We start from the raw sequence: 22,963 nt of genomic DNA, 5'->3' as shown, positions 1-22,963 counted from the left end.
TCATTGTCAAGACTCACTTATGGGGGAATACTTTAATTCTGAAATGATTATAAAGATTAGAAGCAATATTTTTTTGTTGTTAGTCTCTGTGGAAAACATACTTACATAATATTATAGAAAAATGTTATACATATGTAGAAATACATAAAATCCCTGGGCTTACAAGAAGTTTCCAAGTATTGAGTAACATAAAAAGACTTAGAAATAGAAGATCTAAGTTCAAATCTAGCTCTATTACTTGCCAGCTATTTGATATTGACCAGTCCTCCCACCTCTCTTAGTTGACTATCTTCCAGATAAAATGAGCACACCCCCACAATGTTGTGTGGATTAAAAAAAACATTTTATGTGAAAATAGTTTGTAAACTCGATACAGCTCATCAAAAATAGTAAGTTATACAGCAGATATTGATGTGGAAGAATTTTAGACATAATAAAGACACATCTCCTCTTAGACCTATCCCATTCAGCGTTCCCACCGCCTGAAATCCAATTCAATAGGGGCCCTGTTGGAGGAAGGGGAGCCAACTCTGAGCTGTAGGAACTGTTACAGTCGTTGTAGGATTTCGTGCCTTATCCCTGCCCTAAATGGCAGTAGTCTCTCCCACCGCTGCCACAAAACCTAATATGCCCCAATAAGAATTACTGCAAGTTTAATTTAAAGTGTAAATGTAATTAGGAAAACATACACATTAAGCGTCAGATACTTTTACCTCCATATAAATAAATGGATAAGAACATGCTGAGAGCCCATGGAGATGCATCTAGGATGCATTAAAGGGGAAAAAAATGTTCTGAAGAGGTGGTAGAGAATGCTTCAGACAAGTTTACCTGGTATATATCCTTTCTAGACATTTTTCAATGAAAATGCATACACACACACACACACACACACACATTATAATTACAGAAGCTTTTAAAAATCAATCATCTAGGTCGAGGGCCAGTCCCAGTGGAGTTCTGGACTCAGCTCATGCTAACTTGTGAGAGCTGACTGAGCGCATCCCTTCCCGATCCCACCTTTACTAACATCATATCGCACTGGGAGCTTGATCCTGGACACAATGGGAGTGTTTATACCACTGAACTCATATCTCAAACACTACACATCAGGCTCCCCCTACCGACGTAGAGAGCCAATGATGAAACATATACCAGCACACCACTGGTAAGCACTCATTGTATTTTATGTTGAATAATGAATGGTTAATTAACTCAAATGGTATCAATATCAGGTCTTATGAATAAGAGAAACACTGATAAAAATATTGTTACCTTATATTTATATTTTTAGAACTTTGAATTGGAACTATGAATTTAAAGGTTATGTCCTGGAGAACATGTTGACAAATAGTTTCACACTGTCCCCAAGGAACTGAACTCCAAGCAGGCAGAGGACAACAAAAGGCCAGGCTGAGGCTCTTGCTTTTGTTGCTGTAAAGTAAAAATTACTACCTCACCTTTGAAGACTAGAGCTAAAATGGGGCTCAACACCAAAGGGATGGTCTTTAATAATAATGACTACAGTTGCAAACACTTAGACAGCACCTGCTATGTGTCAGCATTTGTGTATATTAACTCCTCTAATCCTCATGACAACCCTATGTGGTAGGTATGATTATTATTTCCATTTTACAGATGAGGACATTGAGTCATACCATTTTTAAATGGTTTGTTCAAGTTTACAGTATTCTCTCACTTATCACAGGTATTACGTTCTAGACCCCCAACGTTGGCTGAAAATCCGCAAAGTAGGAACCTTACATTTATTTTAGTATTTATATATATTTTAAGGCTTTATAAACTCTTCCCACACACTTATAAGCCGTTCCCAGTCCCGTATTAACCTTTTCCACACTTTTATAAACACTACTTATGTTCTTAAACATATTGTACACTCTTAAACCTACATAACTTTAACAACATATGTATACAGTACCGCAAAATCCTGCGATATAGCGAAATATCAGTGATAGTTAAATATAATATTTTTTAAAATCCCGCAATACAGTGAGGCCATGATAAGTGAACCGCGATATAGAGAGGGACTCCTGTATACCGTTAGTAAAAGATAGTCTGGCTCCTTAATCTATAGTCCAAACTCCTATATTACCTGGGCATGCACCAACCCACAATTAGTCCACTAAATGCATATTTTCCACCACCCCATACCTATATTGTACTCCACGTCTCCCACCATGCCAATACAACAGACACACTCGGGGGCTCCCTTGAGTGTGCTTCTCCTTCTCTCCAGGCCTTCATGGTTACCGTTTCCTCAGCAAGATATTCCAAACTGTCTATTACAATGGCTAGAAGATAATTCTATAAATATACTTAGATATTAAAGCACAGTACAGCTGCACCATTTGTAACCCAAAAGTAGCCTGCCGGTTGAGTTGCAAACATTAATGCTGCAGGTACAGGCAGAGAAAGTGTCCCACTATACAAGCTGGGGATGAGCAGTTTGATAACATTGGAAATTACAGTTCATCTTTTACTTACCAAAAATTCTGTTACCAAAGACCACTGATAAAAAAAAATGTTTTAAAAGTTAGAATAGTTATAAAAGTGGACTGAAACTGAAGTGTTACTCTGAGGCCAAACTGACTATTTTAGCTCTATCAATTTATGAAAGTTGTATCTTTAAATATCTGAAAAGTATTCACTACAACATAGAAGAGACAAAATGTTCCTCTTCCTAATGAAAAAACATAATTATGGCAGCTTTTACTTTCCTTTGGCTGACATGCATACCTGTTTTGTTGATTTCTATGTTTATGAAATGATTTACTTATAGGAAACAAAAAAACACACTTCAGAATTCAAATAATACCTACACATGGGTAGCATGGCAAATGTGCCTCAGTAGAAAAAGAAGTAACCTAACAGAGAGAGTATGTTAAAATCTATGGTGAAATATTCATAGAAAAATGGGAATAATTCACTATAAAATATTTTAAATTTAGTATACCTGAGTGAAGTAAAGAATCAATGTGTATTTTTATAGAGTATTTTGCCTATCAGCTGAATAGAGTTCTGATGTATTTATAAAGATTACAGGTTTTACTTAATTTAAAGCATACTACTTAATTTCAAATGTTATGTTACAATATTACTTTTAAGATCTATATTCAGTGAAACATAATGAACTACATACAGGTAAAGAACTTAAAGTTTTTTTCCTATTAGATATGATAATATATCCACATAAAACAAAAACATGAAACATATTTCATAATGCTAAAATATCTATCATATCATTGCTTTTTACAGAATTCCCACCATATGAAGTATATTCAAATAAATTTTTAAAAGCTTAAAAAACTAAACAAAATATAAAAATGGGCAAGTGAGTGAAAACATATTTGAATAGCTACATTACAAAAACTAGCTATCTAAAATGTATAGGTCTTATTTGTATAATTATCAGTGTTCAAAATTAAACAGGTTACTGATGGTCATATGCTTTATATCTTTTTCTTTTTATTAAAATGGCTTTTCTGGCACTAAAAATATCATCAGTCCAATGAGATTTAAATTTCTTCAGAGGATTAATTTAACTCATATCACATGGATTAAAAATCTACCCAAAATGCACCTTTTCTGACCTTTCCAATGAGTGATCACCAAACACAGATAATGAGAGGCTAAACTTACACGAGGCATTAGTACAATTAAACTCATATTCACAACATGTTCTGAGAGTTACAGATATGTATACATATAATACATACATTCAAAAATACATTTATAAAAAGGTTTTTTAAGTGATTTTGTTTTCCTTTTCTGTTTTCTTTTCATAAGGCAGTCTCTGATAAGCCTATATTGAAATATACAGTTATTTTGCCTGTGAAGGAAACTGACTTAAGTTTACCAATTTTGTAGAGAAAAACAGATTCTAGGTTTCAGGCTTGACTAGGAATACTATTCCAATTAACTGAGACAAATAATGTAGATTAATATATAAGTCTAGCAGAGGGAAGGAAGGGAAGAATTGGAGTTCAGTGTGAGACACCTGTCTGGATGCTCAGGTGCCTGTGGCCAGCACACAGCTGAAGACGCAGGCCTACATCTCTTAAGAGAGGGCAGAGTCGGAAAAAAGGAGGTTGGGAATTATCATTTAGAATGGATACATCAAAGAGTACTAAGCCAAAGATTACCAAGTTTAAGGGGCAGAGAAGGAGATTCCACAAGGAAATATAAAGTCAGAAGAGAATGAGAAAAACAAAGGAAGAGATGAAATCTCTCGGTCTCTAGAAGGAAGGCTTGCTCTACAGTGTAAAATATAGCAGCAACAAGGTCCAGCACAACAAGTGCTGAGAATGAGCTGGATCTGCTGTTACAGAGGTCACCAGTGGCTTTTGCCAGAGAAGTTTCAGTAAAGAAGTGGGGGTAGAAGCTAGCTGTACATTTAGGAGTAAATGGACATGGAGCCAGAAGTACCTAGGGCGATAAGCTTTCAGAGCCTACAAAAATGCCTACGTGCTGAAAATCAAAAGAAATTTTTAATTAAATGTATATAAATTAACGATATTAATTTACAAATTTTGTGTTAAACATTTCTTTCCATCTGAAAACAATGTCTAGGTTAGATATTTCAATTTCACAAAAATTCCTAAGTAAGCATAAGATTTGCCAAGAAATCATTATCAATCATAAGTGATTCACTCATTGCCAGATCACTTCAAAAGCAAATGTATAAAAATCTTGTCAACATAATTAGCCCTACTTAATCAGTGGTGTGGATACATTTTATAGAGGCAAATGGTATGGAATAAGACCTTCCAAGCAGAGCATCTTGGGACTGTAATGGCCTTAAAATGGCCCTGGTGAATGGAAGTGTAAGGGGACACTAAAAGCGTGGCTAGGAAGGAAAGAGAGAGGTTATGTAAGAGAGTAGTTAAAGGAAAACACAGGATAAAGAAAAAAGTTACAGGCTGAAAGTCAGCAGAGACTTGGAGACTGGTGACATAGGAGGAAGAAGAGGTAATTCCACGGAGTAAAGGAAACAGAAATGTATGGGATGAAGAACAGTCATGTCCAAGGACAGCAAAGGAGAAATGGAAACAGATACAGTGGTAAAGATTTAGATAAATTTTCAGTCCTAGACCAGAAATTGAGATAATTTGAACTTGAGCCCTACAATTCTTTTTAAGCGAGATTTAAGGCCCTTTACTGAAAGTTCAGGGAATAGGGCTGAGAAGAGAAGGTTGGAAACAGTGAGTAATTAGCACAGTACTTTCAAGTACACCCCCTTACATAATTCTTATAATCGTTTTATGAGCTTGTGAGGACAGACAGTACCTATTTTATTTCACATGTTAAAAAAATCTGGACTCTAAATTACACATTAATTGTGCTTATTCGAATGTCTTTTTCAACTATATCTTAAATATTTCATACTGTATAGTTATAATTTATTTTTCCAAATGTTTACAAATACTATGGCACTTTTGTCTTGTAGCATGTCATAGACGCATAGAATCATGACCTAAGCCATTTTCTCTCCTCAGAAGCATTAAACATCTCTTCCCCTTTTCCAGTCCTGCTCAAAAGTCAGGGCAGAAGCAAAGACAAATACTTAGAAGTGGAGAAAAAAAATAAGACTGTGAGCCACAAAATGTGATGATTTGTGAGCATGCTTAGGTATATATAAGAGTCTAGAGTAGAGTAGTCCAGATTCAAAAGCCCAGTCTCAATAAATTTTCCTGAGACTAATCTACACTTACAAAAGTATGGCATTTCCCAATTCAGTGTTCAGGGATACTAAAGTACATAGATAAAACAGAGAATGGTCTGTAGGATTAAGAAAATAATGACAATTCTGAAAAGAAAGTATAGGTAGTCACTAGATCCCCCCCCCCTTTTAATCACAAAAGAACAGCGAAATGAATTTAAGATGTCCCTTGATTGATGGGTCCCAAAAATCAGAAAGACCCAATTAAAACTGTTAAGAATACTAAAAATGAGATCATCAAAAGATCAATGCCCCATCTCAGTTGGTCAAGTCTCTGGTGACAGCGGAAGGTCTTTGAAATCCAAGGACTAGATTCTACACCTGAAATCCATTTTGAGCCCACAGTGACACTTTGTAAGAAAGAAGATTCAAAGTTCCCTCTTCATCCCACTCAGCCTATCTGGAGGACCTGCTGACTGGAGGATCTGACATTACTACTCATCTATATGTGGCTGAAATCCTTTCCTCTAGTTTCTGTGACCTACTGCATGCTCTGAGGTCTCCTCTTGTTTTAGGTAGGTTGTTCCATTCTCCCTTCCAACATTAATTCTTTCCTAAAGATACTGTCTTTCTGCTTTCTCTAAACTTATCTCCCTTTGATTTATTTGTTACGATAGGTAGTTAGCCAGATATTAATAAAGGAAATAGAGCAAAGGAAATTAGACAATAAACTTAATGAACTGGGGAGCATATGCATGTTTGCTTCAGCAGGAAGCTTCAGCTTCGCACCCCAGGGGATTACAGCATTTCTCTACAAAGGGGATTAACACTCTTCCCTTCCCCTGCTCTGGTACTGGATTGTTGGGGAATGTAGGGGGAGGTGCTGTACCTTAGGGCCTGTCAGTCTAACTAGGGAGTGTAAAGCTATCGAAAACCCATGAAAGCTTGGAAAGTTGATTGGTTCTTTTGAAAAAGCACCAGGTCCATCTCAAAACTAAGCTAATATAAACACAACCATGTGGGTCTAGCAGTTACCAGGGCCCATGGCAGACTGCATGGTCTCCAAAAGGAATAAGCTTTAATATGAAGCATAAATTCTGGACACTGGCTTTTGTTTTGGCCTTGCTGAGGACACAGTTGGACTTTTTCCATGGCGAGATGGAGGGAGATGTGACACTGAAAACCCAGGGGGTAGTTTCTATTTCCACTCGAATAAAGCACCTTGCCATTCCACAGCCTCCTGTGTGTGGGTCCTTGGGATGTTTTCCTCATAAATCCTGTGGAAGAGCCTGATTTCTACTGACAACATATGCACTTTTACAGAATGAAATATCAGTAAGTTAATGGCCTTCAAATCCACATTTACAGCCCTAATCTCCTACCAATGATTTAGCTCCACAGTTTCAGTCTGGAAACATTCGGGCTAGATGGGGAACAACTCATAACTTTTCTTCTTTTCTGCCATGTTACCATTCTTTGACTCCCATGCTAAAAATTCTATAATCACTCTTTACTATTTTATATAGGCTATTAAAAAAAAAATCTGGTTATGGTATCATTTCAATTGAGAGCTGGAAGCCTCAGTGTGATTGTTTCCTGGTTTGTCTCCCTGCTTCTATCAGATCAGTCAAAAAAAAAAAAAAAAAAAAGAAACCAGGTTAGAGCATGTAATTTCTCTCAGGCATTGTAATTCATTCTATTAGTAGTCTAAACAAACAAAGTTATATTGCTTCTCCCATCTCAAACACTGACTCAGAAGGAAAGGAGAGAGGAATTCTGGATAGTTGAGGCAATGAGGCCAACAAAAAGAACAATTAAAACTATACAAAACTCAGGCCTTCGACACACCCAAACTTCTAATTACATGTAAAATATAAAATAAAAACAGAATGCCAATAAGCTATCTCTCAGGTTCCAGCTGCAGGCCTCTGTGAACAGAGAAGAGAGAAGCAGAAACAAATAGTCTTCATCTGTTAAAAAAATAAAAGGTTCCTATAAAAATAAAATGGATACAATAATTCAAAAAATTCACCTGATAAAAAAATCACCTCAAGAAAACAAACAGCAAAATAGAAGAAAACTAGCATATAGCACTATGAACTGAATTAAATGTCTTTAAACAAACATTTGGGCACATAAAAAGACAACCTTGATCAAAGTGGTGTGAGAATAGGTTTCATCTTTGTCCCTGGTTCCTGGCACAGGGCTTCTAAAACGCTTGGAATTTCCTGAATGATAGGAAAGTCTTTTGTTACTCATCAGAAGCCCCCTTTAAGCACACCTGAGTTCATGCTAATGAGGAGATTTATGAGGGGCCCCTACATAACCCAAGAGGATGGGGCTGGTCACCAGAAAGACCAAGGGATTAGAGCGTTGTACTTTCAGCCCCAACCAGTAACCTCCAGGGAAGCAGAGGGCGGCTGAAAAGTAAACTCTATACACCTGCAATTGATATAATATTATATGCCAACTATACTTTAAATAAAAAGAGGTTTACATTCCCGAATGATAATTTTTTAAAAATCCTCTTGAACAATAAGATTGGATGAGCTTCAAGCTTGAACACACCCACATGCTGGGAGCGTGGTTCACCCCAGTTCCATGTGGACAGAAGCTCCTGCACTTGGGACTTTTACCAACCCCCCCCCCCAGGTACCTCTTCATCTGTCTCTCTTCATCCTTATAACATCCTTTAAAATAAACTGGTAAATGTAAAAGCCATCTAAAAATTATCAGATCTGAGGAGGGGCACATGAGAAGCTCCAATTTACAACTGGGAGGTCAGAAGTACAAGTGACAACCTGAACTTACGACTGGCAGCTGAAGTGGGGCCACTTTGGGGAACTGAGCCCTTACCCTGTAGGGTCTGATGGTATCTCCAGGTATATATCAGAAATGAGTTAAAGTTGTAGGATACCCAGCTGGTGTCTGTTGAGAACTGGAAAACTGCATGGTGCGGGAAAATCCCAAACACATCTGGTCTCAGAAATATTGACAGTAGAGGGCAAAAACTAGTTTCTCCTTACAATCAGAAATTCAAAAACAAAGAAAAGAAGTAGACAAAAAACAGAAAGTGAAATAGAGCTGAATGAACACAAGAAAGAAGTAGAAGAAAAAAAGGCAAAATCACACTAGCAATGAAGACAAAATTACATGCTTTCCAAAGAATACATTTACATGAAAACTGAAGAAAGCAGAAAAACAACCAAGAGCATGAAAATGAGGTTTTTTAAAAAATTTAAAAATATCAGAGAGAAAGCATTTGATACAGAAGAGAGGTAAAAGAGATTCAATTTATGTATAGTTAGAGTCTCTGTAAAACATAAAACAATGGATCGTAACTAATATTTCAAATTATAATCCAAAAAATCTTTCTGGAAATAAAAGAACCCACTGAACTCTTTGACCTGTAGCATGCAAATGGAATTGTAACAGAGTCCCCAGAAAAAAGGACTAAATAACTTACAAGGACAAGAGCATTAACTGCCATCAAAATTCTCAAAAACAACATAAAACAAGTCAAAAATGAGGCAGCATTTTCAAAGCACTGCAGGAAAAAGAAGTAAATGTAGGAGTTTATATTCAGGTAAACTAGCCTTCAAGTATCGAGGATGCAGAGAAAGTTTTAAATATGCACAGGCTCTTAATCATCAGCTTTTCTTGAGGAATCTACTAGAAGAAAAACTTCACCAAATCAAGAGATAATGGGGACATTTCAGCAAAAAATTGATTATGAGCATTTAATATATTTAGTTATGTATCTAAAAGCAAAACAAAGGTAGAAATTAGAGTAAAACAATAATATGTGACATGACAGTACTGTATGTTGCCTGTTCTGACAAAGTATAAATAAAACAACTCAAAATGTGATTAGAGCAGAGAGAGGGGAAAAAAGGAGAGGAAGTGCATTGGTTATACACACAACCAATAGAAGTTAAAATAAATACTGTTAAGAACTCACAAATCAGTGGCACATTTTTAAATGTGTTTGGCTCACCTTTTTTCATAACAGTAAGATAGATACATTATATTTCCTAAGAATTGCAAAGATGCAAATGTTACTTGGTATTTCACAATGAAACATAATCAAAAACTACTGTACCTTACAGTAAAGTCATAAGAGCAAGAGGCCAGTACGGAAGCATGAAATGGTGAAAACTACAAAAAAAAAAAAAAAAAATGAAGTTAGTTATAATTATAGCATGTTACTTCATGTGGACATTCCCATGAACATTATAATACATTAAAGCCTAGTCGGGGCTGTTACTTAAAATTTTGCTTTCCCGAACCTTATGTGCTTCAAGGCAAAACATTTATTTTTTTACATTCTCCAAACAAAGTAATTACTCTTTTTTAGAGTTTTTTAGAATAAAATAGTCCCAAAGTGTGGCCATTTTGGCAAAATTAAATACAGTTTCATGTTGGCTATCTAAACATGATTCCCAGAAATATAGAGGATTTAAGTATGTGGTGGGTAAAAATACAAATTTATTATACTTCACCAATTTTATGAATATATATTATATTGCTATAAGCACAGGTATCCAATAAACATTTAAATGTTAAGTAAAATATCTTTAATATATGATATGAAGGAAAGAAATCTGAAATTTTAAAGACAGTATCTTTGACCTAAGTAATAAGTAACATACTTTCTTTCATAAGCTGCCCTTTGCAATTACATTTCTTTAGTGTTTTTCTTACCAGTACTTTAATAGTTATATACACATAATAAATGCATTTGCAAACTTTCTAGTTTGCAAAATACTTTCACTACATTACCCTATTTCATTCTCAGAAGCACTATGAAAAAAATAGAAAATATTTTCAACTACTAATACCTATGTGCCATAAAAAAATATATATGATGCATTGTGTCTGGTATGTTAAGTTGAAGGCAATAAAATTTAAAGTATTAATTTAATTGAAATTAAAATTTTTTGAAATAGGAATAACATAATTATCTTATTGAAAAGAGCAATAGGTACTTTTCTCCCTTACTGTACAAAATAAAACTGAAATTTAGAGATATGACTTCATAAGATATTTTCCACAGTGACTTAGCAAAACCTACCTAAATAAAAGCTAGGAAACTAAATTATGGCTCTTAGAAGCAGGCAAATTTCTCAGGAGCAGCAGAAAAAAGTCATCTCATCCTCTTCTGTTTACAGAGTGGAAATTTTTCTATACCCCAAATGTTCGTGAAACTTACATTTACTATCATGTTAGGGAAAAGAAAGAATTAAGCATTTCTCTATATGAGTTACAACAATGTAAAGAGACCTTTCTGATGAATGGAAAGTTATGAAGAATATAGTAATTACTACAGTTTAAAATTTTTTAACTATATTGGGGGTGACAAAATAAAAATAAACAAAAAATATTTTTGTTTGATTCTAAGTACAAATTGGCTACATTGTCCCAATTCATTCAGTAATTATTCATATATTTTACCCAATTTTAGCTTTCAATGTTCATTATCATCAGTTGAATAACAAAAACATTCATAAAAAAGAATCAATAACCCCAACCCATAAACCTCATTTATATATATATGTATTTCATTGATTATATTTTATTCTATGTATAAAAAGAAAAGATAAAACTTTACTTTTACTCTCCTGATAGCATAGGTGTGGCCAAGAAGTTCAAACACTGGTTGTCGGACATTCCTCAAGTCCCAGCCTCTCAGACTACAATCAACTGCCCCAGTCACCAGTAAATTCTGAAAACAATGCAGAGAAAAGTAAACTGTGACTTTTTTTCAAGTGAGTAGTGTCCAGGCTTTCCTACTAGAAACAATGTATGTTTTCTGATAATTATTTAATCAGAACCCTGCAGTCACTTTGAGAAGCTATATGACAAATATAGAAAGGAAGCAAAATATAGATCATAAAAGCAAAAGCTGGTATGACTTGAGAGAAAAGGAACTGCAAATGCTTTATGTATGTGATGGAATACTACACACAACAGGAAAAGGCACAGTTCCCTTCCAATCCACCTTTAGTAATATTAATAAGTGCATAATGGATTAAAAATTATATCTAGCAAATGAGCCAACCTTTCTCTTCAGTACGCTGTGAGGTTTTACCAGGCACTAAAAGCAAAAGACCTATTAATTTAGGAATATTTGAAAGAGCAAAGGGTATAAATTAAATCTTTATATATTTTTATAAATCTAAATCAATCATTATTGCCAATTCCCACAGGCATGTCTTAACGTAATACTTAATCATATCTGAAAATCTATGCAAATAATGGTAAGGTTCCTTATGTATATATATGGTTTTACAACTTTGCTCTCTCCAGACCCAAGTGAACCCAGAGTTCCTGGCTGAATAGGCCAAGTGCTGGGTTCACACTCAGCCCCACTCCACATCACCAGAGCAATTATTCATTGTCTGAATGTATTGGGCTTCATTATAAGCTCATTTAAAGATAACTTTCAATGATTTAAAAAAATTTTTTTAAACTACTCCCAAGTGTATGTTGGCATCCTTTTTTAGAATTTCCAAATATATAGTCCATGATTTCATTTTCCTATATGGAAAATTCATTATGATGCAGGAGATTGAACTGTAGTTGTCAGTACTGAAATTTTTATTTTGATCAAGTATTGCTATTAAATAGGTACTATATTTTCTTTTAATCTATTTTATTTCTTTTTATTTAAAAAACTCTGCCAATATAATGTTCCCTTAGTTTTCATTCATTAATTAAAACTGAGGAAAAAATAAGGCTTATGTTTCACCTCTTTGTCACAGTCAACAGGCCACTTCAGGTACATATATATAACCAATCAACACATATTTGATCCATTGCTATTTCTAATTCATATGCTTCTGTGGTTAATTGAAGCTTTGCAAAAAGTTACAAATAGACAGTGCTACCTGATAGAAGCATGGAGTCTGGTTAGGCTTATAAGAAAATATAAAAAAACTGATGGGCTGTTAAATTAAAAATCAATCTACAAATAGGTCAGCAGCCTGACTGGCAAAGTGAATAGGAATGGAAAGCAAAAGATGACACAAATTGGTGGGGTTAAGAGCAATAAAGAAAAAAATATCACATAAATTGTAAAGCAGTTTCCCAAACAAGCAAGTAAGGCTGCACTGTTGAACTTTGAGAATTTCTGTTTCTTATTCTGCCTGCTTTGTGTGCACTTAAATCCAATTAATGCTATTGCAGGTCACTCACAATCATCAATTAGAAATGAAAGGGACTGAATTTAACTTAATGGTCCATAAACACTATCAAAGTCCACATAAACAAAGATAAAATAAAATCTAGAACATTTCAACATTAGGAAGGGCTTGGCAAATCAGGACAGGGCCAGACAGGGTACCTCATTGTATTTACACCAGTCGCAACTCAAAATTTCTGCCTGATGTGCTGGGACCACAATTCTGACTCCTGCTGACTTCACATCCCAAATTCTCAGAGTCTGATCACCTGGTGAAAAAGAAAGGCTTGATCACATTCCATTATACCATATTGGGTGCTCAGTGGAAGATACATCATGGGAAACAAATACACAGCTTTCACTGAGAGGATACTGCCATCTGTAAATTATATATACCTGTATATTGTTTTTAACTATAATAATGCATAATGTCTACTAAAAGTGATGAATTAGAAAAACGAATGCACCATGACAACGATTTTTAGACCTATTCAAATCAGGAAAATCTGAATCTCACACCGAGAAGAAAGAGTACACTGATGACTAAAACACACATCTGGTGCCTTTTGCTTCAGGAAAAGGCCCCCAAAATCCTCAGTTCTAACAAATAAAGTTAGTCCCCTATACCAGCATATTCTACAACAAACAAAACAGTAACAAGTTTACTATTAAATGTAAGCAAAGTCTACCAAGCCAAAACAGAATTTTTAAATCTTAGCTTTTATGTTTACTACATTTTGTCTCCTTTGAAAGAAACAAGTTGAAAAAATTAAGAATTATACATTATATATTATTACAGAATTGGTTTTCACTGCTTAGCTGCACAAAGTCATCCCTGATTAAACCTGATTAAATGTTTTATCTGTTTGCCTTGAATTTTTGTAAACTATAAGGAAACAACAAAATGATCAAATGAATAAAATGCAGAATATATATATATATATCAGAAGTAAATTACAATAACTGATAACGGGAGAAAGGTAGTTCATCTTGATGATAAGAATGTGGTCTATGGCGGGGTGGCAGCCGTGGCCTTGAATTCCATTAGGGGTTGTGTGACCGTGTGCAAGTTATACAATATTTCTGAAGATGATTCTTCATTGCTAAAAAAGAAACAATGCCTGCCTGCAGGGTGGTTCCAATAATTTTGTGCAATAAAGTTTCTGTAAAGCACTTAGTATGGCTGCTAGCAGAGTAGATATTTCAATATATGGTATATAAAAGTGCTAAATTTTAAAATTATTCTTTATTTACCTGTACTATTTCAAATTCTAAATCAGGTCATTTAGCTAAATTTAGCTATTTTACACAATTTTTTTTCTGATTTTCTTGGACATTGCTTAAGAAAGGTAAGAATTAAATTGTCAGTGGTAATGAGATATAGAGGTTAAGAACGAGGACTCTGGAGTTCCAGAGCTTGGTTCTACTTCAGTTCAATCTTTTGGTAGCTGTTGCTATTTAATCAAGTTACTTAGCTTACTTACTCAATTCTTCTTTTCCATACCTATGATAAAATATCTTCCTTATAAAATTGAAATACGAAAAAGTTTAAAAATATAAAATAAGAAAGCATACCCATGATTAGAAGTCATTCCTGTTAATAATAACATGAATAACAAGCTAATATTTATTAAGTGCTTACTATGTCTCAGATGCTGGTCTGGGAATTTTATTGTATATTTGTTAACTTATTTTAAGCATCACAACAAGTGAAGTTTAAAATAAGTAAAGTAGAAATTTTGATAATATAAGAAGTAATTTTTGTAGTAATTCACAAAGGAAGAAACTGGAGCACAGGAAGATTAAATAAATCCCTCAAGATAGCAGGCAATGGAATCCGGACCTGAACCAGACCCCAGGCGGTCTGGCTCCCCAGACCGTGTGTCTACAAGTATACTAACATGCCTCCTAATGATGCTAGGGAAGTACCACCCAATCAATGTTGGCTGATCGTTGAAGAATTATTCTTTTACTTCATATATTAACTTTTTCTATAACTTTTGGAAAACACATTTAATCCGATACACACATACACAAACGTATATGTGACAATCATATTTGCACCAGTTATTTTAGAAATAAAATAATAAAACACTGCAGATAACATTGAAACCTCTATAGTATTTCCAGTTGCATGCCCCATCTTCTTGCCCAGAGGCCACCACAATCATGAATTTGGTATGCATCCCATTAGTTTGTTTTTATAATACTTTTTCCACCTTTTCATGGTTCTATAAATATGCGCTATTTCTTTGTGTGCGTCCTTTTTAAAATTTTATTTAAAAACACCATCTACTTTATTTGAGGACCTGCTGTATAAAGGAGGGTGGTGTGGATCTCTATGTTTGGTCTTTCCAGCAACACTCTTCTTTTAGGAACAGCATCCGCTTCTCACCACGCGATTCCAGAAAGACCTATGTATGGTTCAACACAGTTGACCAGCTGCCAGTGGCAGGTCTGCAACTTATAAGAGAAGTTAATCAGACAGGTCCAAGCAAGGCCGGTCATAGTATCTTATTCTCTGCCCTGACCACAGTTGGCAGGTCAAAGGTAGGTACTTGAAATTTTTCTGAACTCCAACTGAAAAGTACTGTCAGTTCCTCTCTTATGATAAAATGTACAGGTTAGAAAATGAAGAGCCGCTGGTGGCCATGTGTCTCATTGCAAAGCCAGCCTGCAGAGTCAAGTCAATAAGCAGAGAAAAGTCCAGATTAGAAACAGAAAATGTGTCCTCAGGACATCCGTGCATCCCTTTCCTTTCTGGGGTTGCTTTTCAATAAATTCTACAAAGATCTGAAGTAGTTCAAGTTCTATCACTTGCAGGCAAAGGAGAACACCTTGAAGGGAGTGATGAAGTTCACTTGAAGCTTCAGTCTCTAAAAAGCCTAGCCCCAGACAGAAGCATCTGATTCAGCACAAGGCTTTCCCTACAACAGAGGAAATGTCTAAATGACATACACCAGCTTTCAAAAATTTATATTTAATATTAGCCTGAAACTATAAAGTCTGCTATAGCTATGGCTAAAGTATTGTTTAAAATTCAGTGAGCTTATGTTTATCCTAAAAATTACATTATATAGGTATGTGAAGGATTTAAAGGGCCAAGACATTACAGTGAATGTTGATTGGGAGATTTAAGAACTGTTATTCTGGCAACAATATGGATGAACCCCACAAATAATGCTGAGCAAAAGGAACCAGACACAAAAGTATAAAAACAGGCACCATTAATCTATGCTATTAGAAGGCAGGACAGTGGCCACTCTGGGGCATGGGGGCAGTAACAAGTGGAAGGCTGTGAGGAGGGCCTCTGAAAACATTCTGTGTCTTGACCTGGTTGCTGGTACACAGATGTGGTCACTGTAAAAACTCATGGCCTGTACACTTCAGATTATGCACTGTTGTGTATGTGTATTATACTCCGGTAAAAGATCAAACAAAACAATGGCTAGCTAAGTGGTTGGTTATTCTAAACTTCTCGGAGACAATATTTTGGTTCCTCACCAAAAGCTACGTGTTTGTTTGTTCTTTAAGCGCATGGCTTGTCCCCCTTGCAGTTAATGTAAAGGGCACAAAAAAGTGAGAACTGTTCGCAGCTGAGAATTCCACTCCCTTGACAGTCGCTTCTGCTGCAAACCATTGGCCCTGCTTCCTTACCACTGTTTTCCAAATGGCACAATGACTCACTCAACTCTTTGAGCCACCAGGACATCTGTATTTGTTGGGGTTTTGTTGTTGTTTTTCTTTTTTTAACAATTTCTTTATAATCCTCACCCAAGAACAGGTTTATTGATTTCAGACAGAGAGGAAGGGAGAGAGGGAAAGAAACATCAACGTGAGAGAAATATCAATCCATTCCCTCCTGTACGCACCTCGACTGGGTATCGAACCCACAAACTAGGTATGTGCCTTGACCAGGGATTGAACCCACAACCACTTGGTTGGTGCACATGATTATGCTCCAACCAATGGAGCCATCCAGCCAGGGCTGCATTTGTTGTTGTTTTTACTGTATTTTTCAGACAACTGGCCTTTCATTGTCAGTCAGACATTCATCAGGGTCCTGTGGTGGTGCCACTGACCCACCTGAATTTCCAGTCTCTCTTTTCAGTTGCAGACCTGCCACTGTCAGCAGAACCAATGAATTCAAATGCACGATGCAGAACAGGAAGTGCTGGCTGCTCTGTGTCTGATTTCAGATTGCAGCAGGTAAGAGGAAGGTGGGTAAGGAGAATGAGTGTAAATGTTGAGTCTGAAATTGTGAAGTGAACTGAGTAGCAAAAGGATGCATAATGGGCCCAAATAATTTAATTTAATTGAAATACCAGATGCCTATCAGATGTCATATGAGCTCTTCTCAGAGGACAATGAGGTTTTTTTAACTTCTGGACCCAACACATTCACACATGGCTGTCACTTATGCAATTATAGGGGGTCTGTAATAGTAGTAACTCAGTTTTCATGGTTCACAAGAAAGTTTACTTCACATTAATCCTCTTTCTGTACAGAGCTCAAATATTCTTCCCTTCTAGCTCATATAATTTGTAAATATGAATCCTGTACTAATACAACTACCAGGAACTAGACAAAATGCAATGTCCTTAGAGAAAACTGGAAAGGAAGGTAAATCTAGATTTAAATCTCTAATAACTCCCCGTTTTTTGGCCTGTCTTAACTTGCTAATGACAAATTTCGTTCTAGATTTGCAAATACCATACAGCTTTGAAGGTTACTAACTTCTTAGAGTTATTATTTAAAGGCACACATTTTATAGTGCACAGGTCCAGTGCTTGACTTTCATCAGATTCCCTCAGATTTATCTTAAGCCTTGAATGCACAGCCATTTTAGTAAATATTGGCCCCCTAGAAGGTATCCATCTACTTCCACCTAACCAAAATTCACTCTCTTCACTCCCAGTGCATGTGGCTTGTGTACCGTCCTCTCCCATTTCTCATTCCCAACATCAGGAGCCGTGGCCAACCAGCACGTCACACGACCCTCTCCAGACACAGTGATGAGCTTAGGAACATCCACCGAGACCCTTCAGAGCCGATGAGAGAATATGAAACTCTCCTAGATGTCTGAAAACTTCTCACTTTTTCCTACCACACAGAAACCAGAAAGGATGTAGGGGTTAAAGCCACAGCCATCTTGCTATCTCACAGGGCACCTGACACTGAAACCAGCTCAACAGAAGACAGAACAAAAGTGAGGACAGGAATACCCTTGGAATCCCACACTCAGCCCTGCCTCTGTAAAGCCGGTTCTAATTCTGGACTTTTAAACTATGAGAGCTGTGTGAACAAATGAGTTATCTTCTTTCTTAAAACAGTTTGGAGCAGAATTTCTTCCTTTTAAAAAAAAATTTTTTTTTATTGTTGTTCTATTATATTACAGTTGTCCCATTTTCTCCCTATTGCTCTCCCCTGCCCTGTCCGCCCCAGCCCCTCTCCCAGTCAATCCCCACACTGTTGTCCACGTCCATGGGTCATTTATACTTGTTCCTTGACTAAACCTTTCCCCTTATTTCCACCCTTCTCCTCCTCCTCCCCCTCCCCTCTGGTCACTGTCAGTCTGCTCCTTCTTTCCATGCCTCTGGTTCCTTTTTTCTCAGAATTTCTTTCAATTTCAACTAAAGAAGTCCTAGTTGATATGACCACTATTTATATTCATTTCTAATACATATTTTTAATAATTTTTAATTTTTCAATTACAGTTGATATACAATACTACATTAGTTTCAGGTGTACACACCAGTGATTAGATATTACATAACTTACTAAGTGATCACCCCACTAAATCTTACACCCATCTGACACCGTACATAGTTATTAGTGTTATTGACTATACTTGCTATGCTGTACTTCCATCGCATGATTATTCTGTAACAACCAATCTGTACTTCTTAATCTTCATCTTTTCCACCCCCCCCCCCCAACTCCCCTCTCAACTGGCACATGAAAGTAATGTCACTAAACAGATGGTCTGTTTTTTTCTATTAAAGCAAATAATCACTCTGTTGATAAAAAGCTGTTTTTGTACACTATTTACACCATACAGGTAGTTTTAAAAGTTAAGTTTTATGATTATACTAACTCTCTATATACAATTAATCTTTTCCTGCTATTCAGTCTCACACTGAACACTATATGTAACATCCAGAGTCAATATTATGTATACCATGCTACACAAAAGGCCAACGAAAAGTGGTGTGTGACTCAGTCCAAATAAAGAGCTAATATACACAACTCTGCCTGACATTTAAATAAATACAGCTGTATTAGTTCATGATTTTATCACTGTCTGATTTTACTTTTGGTCATGGGCATATAAAGAACAGCAATTAAAATCAAATGAAGACAATTTTAGAACTCAATAATATAAATTAACAAAATTATAAACAATAATGTGAAGAATTTTCAAAAAAATATATCAGTAGTTCAAGGAGTTTCACTTACTAATTACTTTCCCAAATATGTAAAATTATACTCATTACTAATCTAGTTTATTGTAAATGATGACAATCAGAGCTCCCAGTAGACATGTCTTCATGGGTTCACTAGTGACGCATCTTTTAGTCCACTGAAGGTGGGTCTATTCTATACCACTAATTCCATCCAAGGTTTGAAATGCCTCCTTTGAAAATTCAGGATATAAGGCTAAAGGGCATGCCTACTCAAAGATAATGATGCTAATATCAATCTGATTCACATTTTCATGAGAATTTTAATTTAATTGTACTAATACTTTCTATGTTGGGGCTTTTCACTAATAGTAAAACTATAAAAATTATAGCCACTACACTGAACTGTGGTCATCTTACAGATGTGATTCACTATAAACATGAAGCTCATTACCATTTACACTAAATTAAAAGCACAAATGATGATTAAGTCAAGTTATATATGCAGGCTAAAGAGTTAATTCAAATTAAATGATCACTATTGCTATCATTTACTTAATAAACACCTGTCCTATGGTTAGCTGCACAACAGAAAGATAAAAGATTAAAAAGGAAATTTAGACTTAGGAAAGGAAATGTGTCAAGAAAAATATATTATTTGTCCCATCCCAGAAGCCTTGATATTTTGAAAAAGATTCATTTCATATTATAGATTTAAAAAAAAACATGTCATTTTATGTTTAAAACATTATAGTAATAATTTTATAAGTTGACAGAGTGTATCACTCTTTATTCTAGAAAACAATGTTGTTAATTTTAATCAGCAAACAAAAGATTTAAAAAAAATTAACTGCACCTCTATACACAGAAGATACTATAATTCACTTCACTGTTATCTTAGGTTCAAAAAGTTGCTTGGTCTGAATGAACATACGTGTCTGTACACAATTTACCTGAACGTTTTCACTTCTCATTGTCTTCAGCCTAATAATACTTACAGAATTCACGGACATGGGTATTTTTAATTTTTAGAATTAAAACTAATAAACAAAAGACAAATACCACATGACTTCACTTATATGTGGAATTAAAAAAAACATAAAGATACAAAGAACAGATTGGTGGTTGTCAGAAATGGGGGTGAGGGTAGGCTTTCATGGGTAAAGGAGATCAAAAAGTACAAAGTTCCAGTTATAAAACAAGTCATGAAAATATAATGTACACCATGGTAACTATAGTTAATAATACTGTATTGTTTATTTGAAAATTGTTGAGAGTAGACCTTAAGAGTTCTCATAAGAAAAAAAAATTTACAACTATGTGTGGTGATGGATGTTAACTAGACTTAGTGTGGTGATCTTTTCACAATATGTATATCCAAATATTGAATAATTATGTTGTACATGTGAAATTAACACAGGGTGGGGCAGAAGTAGGCTTACAGCTGTTTATATGGAAAATAACAATAATTAATAAATAATACAAGAGTAAGCTCTGTGTTTTGCATATTTACAGCTGTAAACCTACTTTTGTTCCACCCCATATAATGTTATATGTCGATTATATCTCAATAAAGAAAAAATTGAAAGGATTTCTGTGATATTATATTGCTTATGAAAGCCTCCTGACATAATTCAACGACTCAGGGCATTGATATAGTTTATTAGCAAGAAAGGAACAATTGTCCTACTGATGGTTTATCTTTGGATGCCGGATAATTAAACAAGTAGACAATACTAGAAGCAGCATTCTACCTCCTCCTGTAGTTATTGTCTTCTGTCCTCCCCTGAACAACCAACAGTTTCCATTGCTTTATCCCCCACCTCGAGGCTCTATACCAGCAAACATTTTGCCTAAAGGGTCCAACAGTAGGTATAATATTTTTGACTTTTAGAATTGCTGACATAAATCAAAAGCAAACAGTCAGAAAAAAAAAAAAATCTTACCAAAAAACATCCTTGCTATAGCTTAGTGGCAATGAATTACAGATAACATCCTAAAAGGAGAGTAAACATCAAGAAAGGAGAGAATGATGCTAAAGTCCTCACTTGCTCTGTGTCCCACACCTTCTAATTTACCAAAAAAGGAACATGTTAAGTCCAATGGTTAGAATCACTAAAAAGTAATTCAGGCCTGCCTAACTCATGTCTAGAGGATGGAAGACAATGAAACGGTCTAAAGAGCATGATCAGGGTCTGCCACCCTCAGACTCTAAGGTGCAGAGCGCCACCTACTGGGAAAAAATAAGACCACCATTCACTACAAGTCAGACTTAGTAAAGATCAATTTACCTGAGGCTGAAGCAAAGCAACCAGGGATGTGGGGAGACCAGATTGTGCTGTAAATGACATTTTCATGGCCTCTAAAGGTGCACAAAGACTTTCCAACAGTTGGATCCCACTACAAATAAATGAACATATCAACATAAAAGAAGTAAATTCAGATGTATGCTTTTAAATATACAATACATAAAATGCATATGTATTTATATATGTATATACACACACAATATAAATACACGTCTCAAGGAATTTGTTAAGGTCTATTTTTTCATAAAGCAAGATGGCACTTAAGGGGCCAAAATAATCAATGCTGAACTAATTATTAGTTTACAGCCAAAAGATTAGAAAATTTTAAATTTTAATAAATGCTTTATTTAATATATTTTAAAAATATAATTAGCTACATAATTTAAAAGCTACACAAGAATGTTCTAGAAAAGAAAAACTCAGTGGAAGGTTTTGGAAGGGAATATTTATTGTTAAACACAGTAATGCCAACATACCAGTTTGATGGTTTGATCCCATGAACCTGACACCACAAGCTGTTCACCTCTGGTTTGGCTCCAATCAACACTGTATACCTAAACACATTTAAAAGTGCCATTTAAAAAGCAAAAGAGCATCAAGTTCAATGTCATATTTTATCTCCTTGTAACAGTGATAGCTGGTCCAAACAACTAATTTACTTTGTTAAAACATCAGGAAAGTCCTGCAAATCTCCATATGGTGTCTCTGCAAAATGGAAAGTCACCTTGTTCACTCCTCCAGACTTACTCTTCACAGACTCTATAATAGAATTCTACAGAATCTTTCCAAACCTTCTTCACTGAAAAAAAAATTATATGTATTTTTAAACCTACCAACAAATCATTGTTTGCAGCACCCTGAAGAAATGTCAAAGCAGATTAGAAAGTCATCTTAAAAAGCTTGCTGGGTCAATGTTTACCAGAAAGCATTAAAATTCAATCAATATCAGTATCTGGCCTTTCTTCAAAAAAGCTTATAGGAACCAGGTAATCCTTTCAGATCTCTTGATAAACAGCCTTAGTTATCCAATGGTGCTATTCTAATCTAGGCTTCACTGCTCTCAATACACCATTTCAAATGAACTAGTTGGAAACATGGAAATATGTTTCATTCTGTCATTTTATACAACACATTATATACAGATTACTACTACAAGCTAAGGTCAACAAAGTACGGTATGTGCATAATTATACTTTATGAAAGTAGTCCTGACATGATCTGAGGGTATGTCATTAAATGTGATCAGAAGGTTATTTTGAGTCTAAAAACTCTAACCACCATATTTATGTAAGGAGTATGAGTGACTGGGGCTTGTAGTGGTTTAAGTATGTGTTCCCTGTTTTTGGCTACCTAGTGCTAAGCCGAGCCATACTGGAGCCTGAGTAAA

The 22,963-nt window shown here is 35.3% G+C and overlaps 1 protein-coding gene across 1 annotated transcript in view; it reads right to left on the bottom strand.

Moving 5' to 3' along the window:
• The window catches only part of PEX7 (peroxisomal biogenesis factor 7), a 66,423-nt gene that overhangs the window by 31,541 nt on the left and 11,919 nt on the right, over window positions 1-22,963 (bottom strand). Inside the window, exons 4-8 of the mRNA XM_090280668.1 lie at window positions 22,053-22,130; window positions 21,559-21,667; window positions 13,026-13,132; window positions 11,292-11,405; window positions 9,783-9,838 (exon numbers count right to left, since the gene is read on the bottom strand). Coding sequence (XP_090136794.1) covers window positions 9,783-9,838; window positions 11,292-11,405; window positions 13,026-13,132; window positions 21,559-21,667; window positions 22,053-22,130 — 464 coding nt within the window. The remainder of the gene's footprint in view (window positions 1-9,782; window positions 9,839-11,291; window positions 11,406-13,025; window positions 13,133-21,558; window positions 21,668-22,052; window positions 22,131-22,963) is intronic.

Source organism: Furipterus horrens, unplaced genomic scaffold (genome assembly GCF_987537825.1).
Source record: "Furipterus horrens unplaced genomic scaffold, mFurHor1.1.pri manual_scaffold_6, whole genome shotgun sequence".
NCBI lineage: Eukaryota > Metazoa > Chordata > Mammalia > Chiroptera > Furipteridae > Furipterus > Furipterus horrens.
This window is presented reverse-complemented; position numbering and strand designations above follow the sequence as displayed.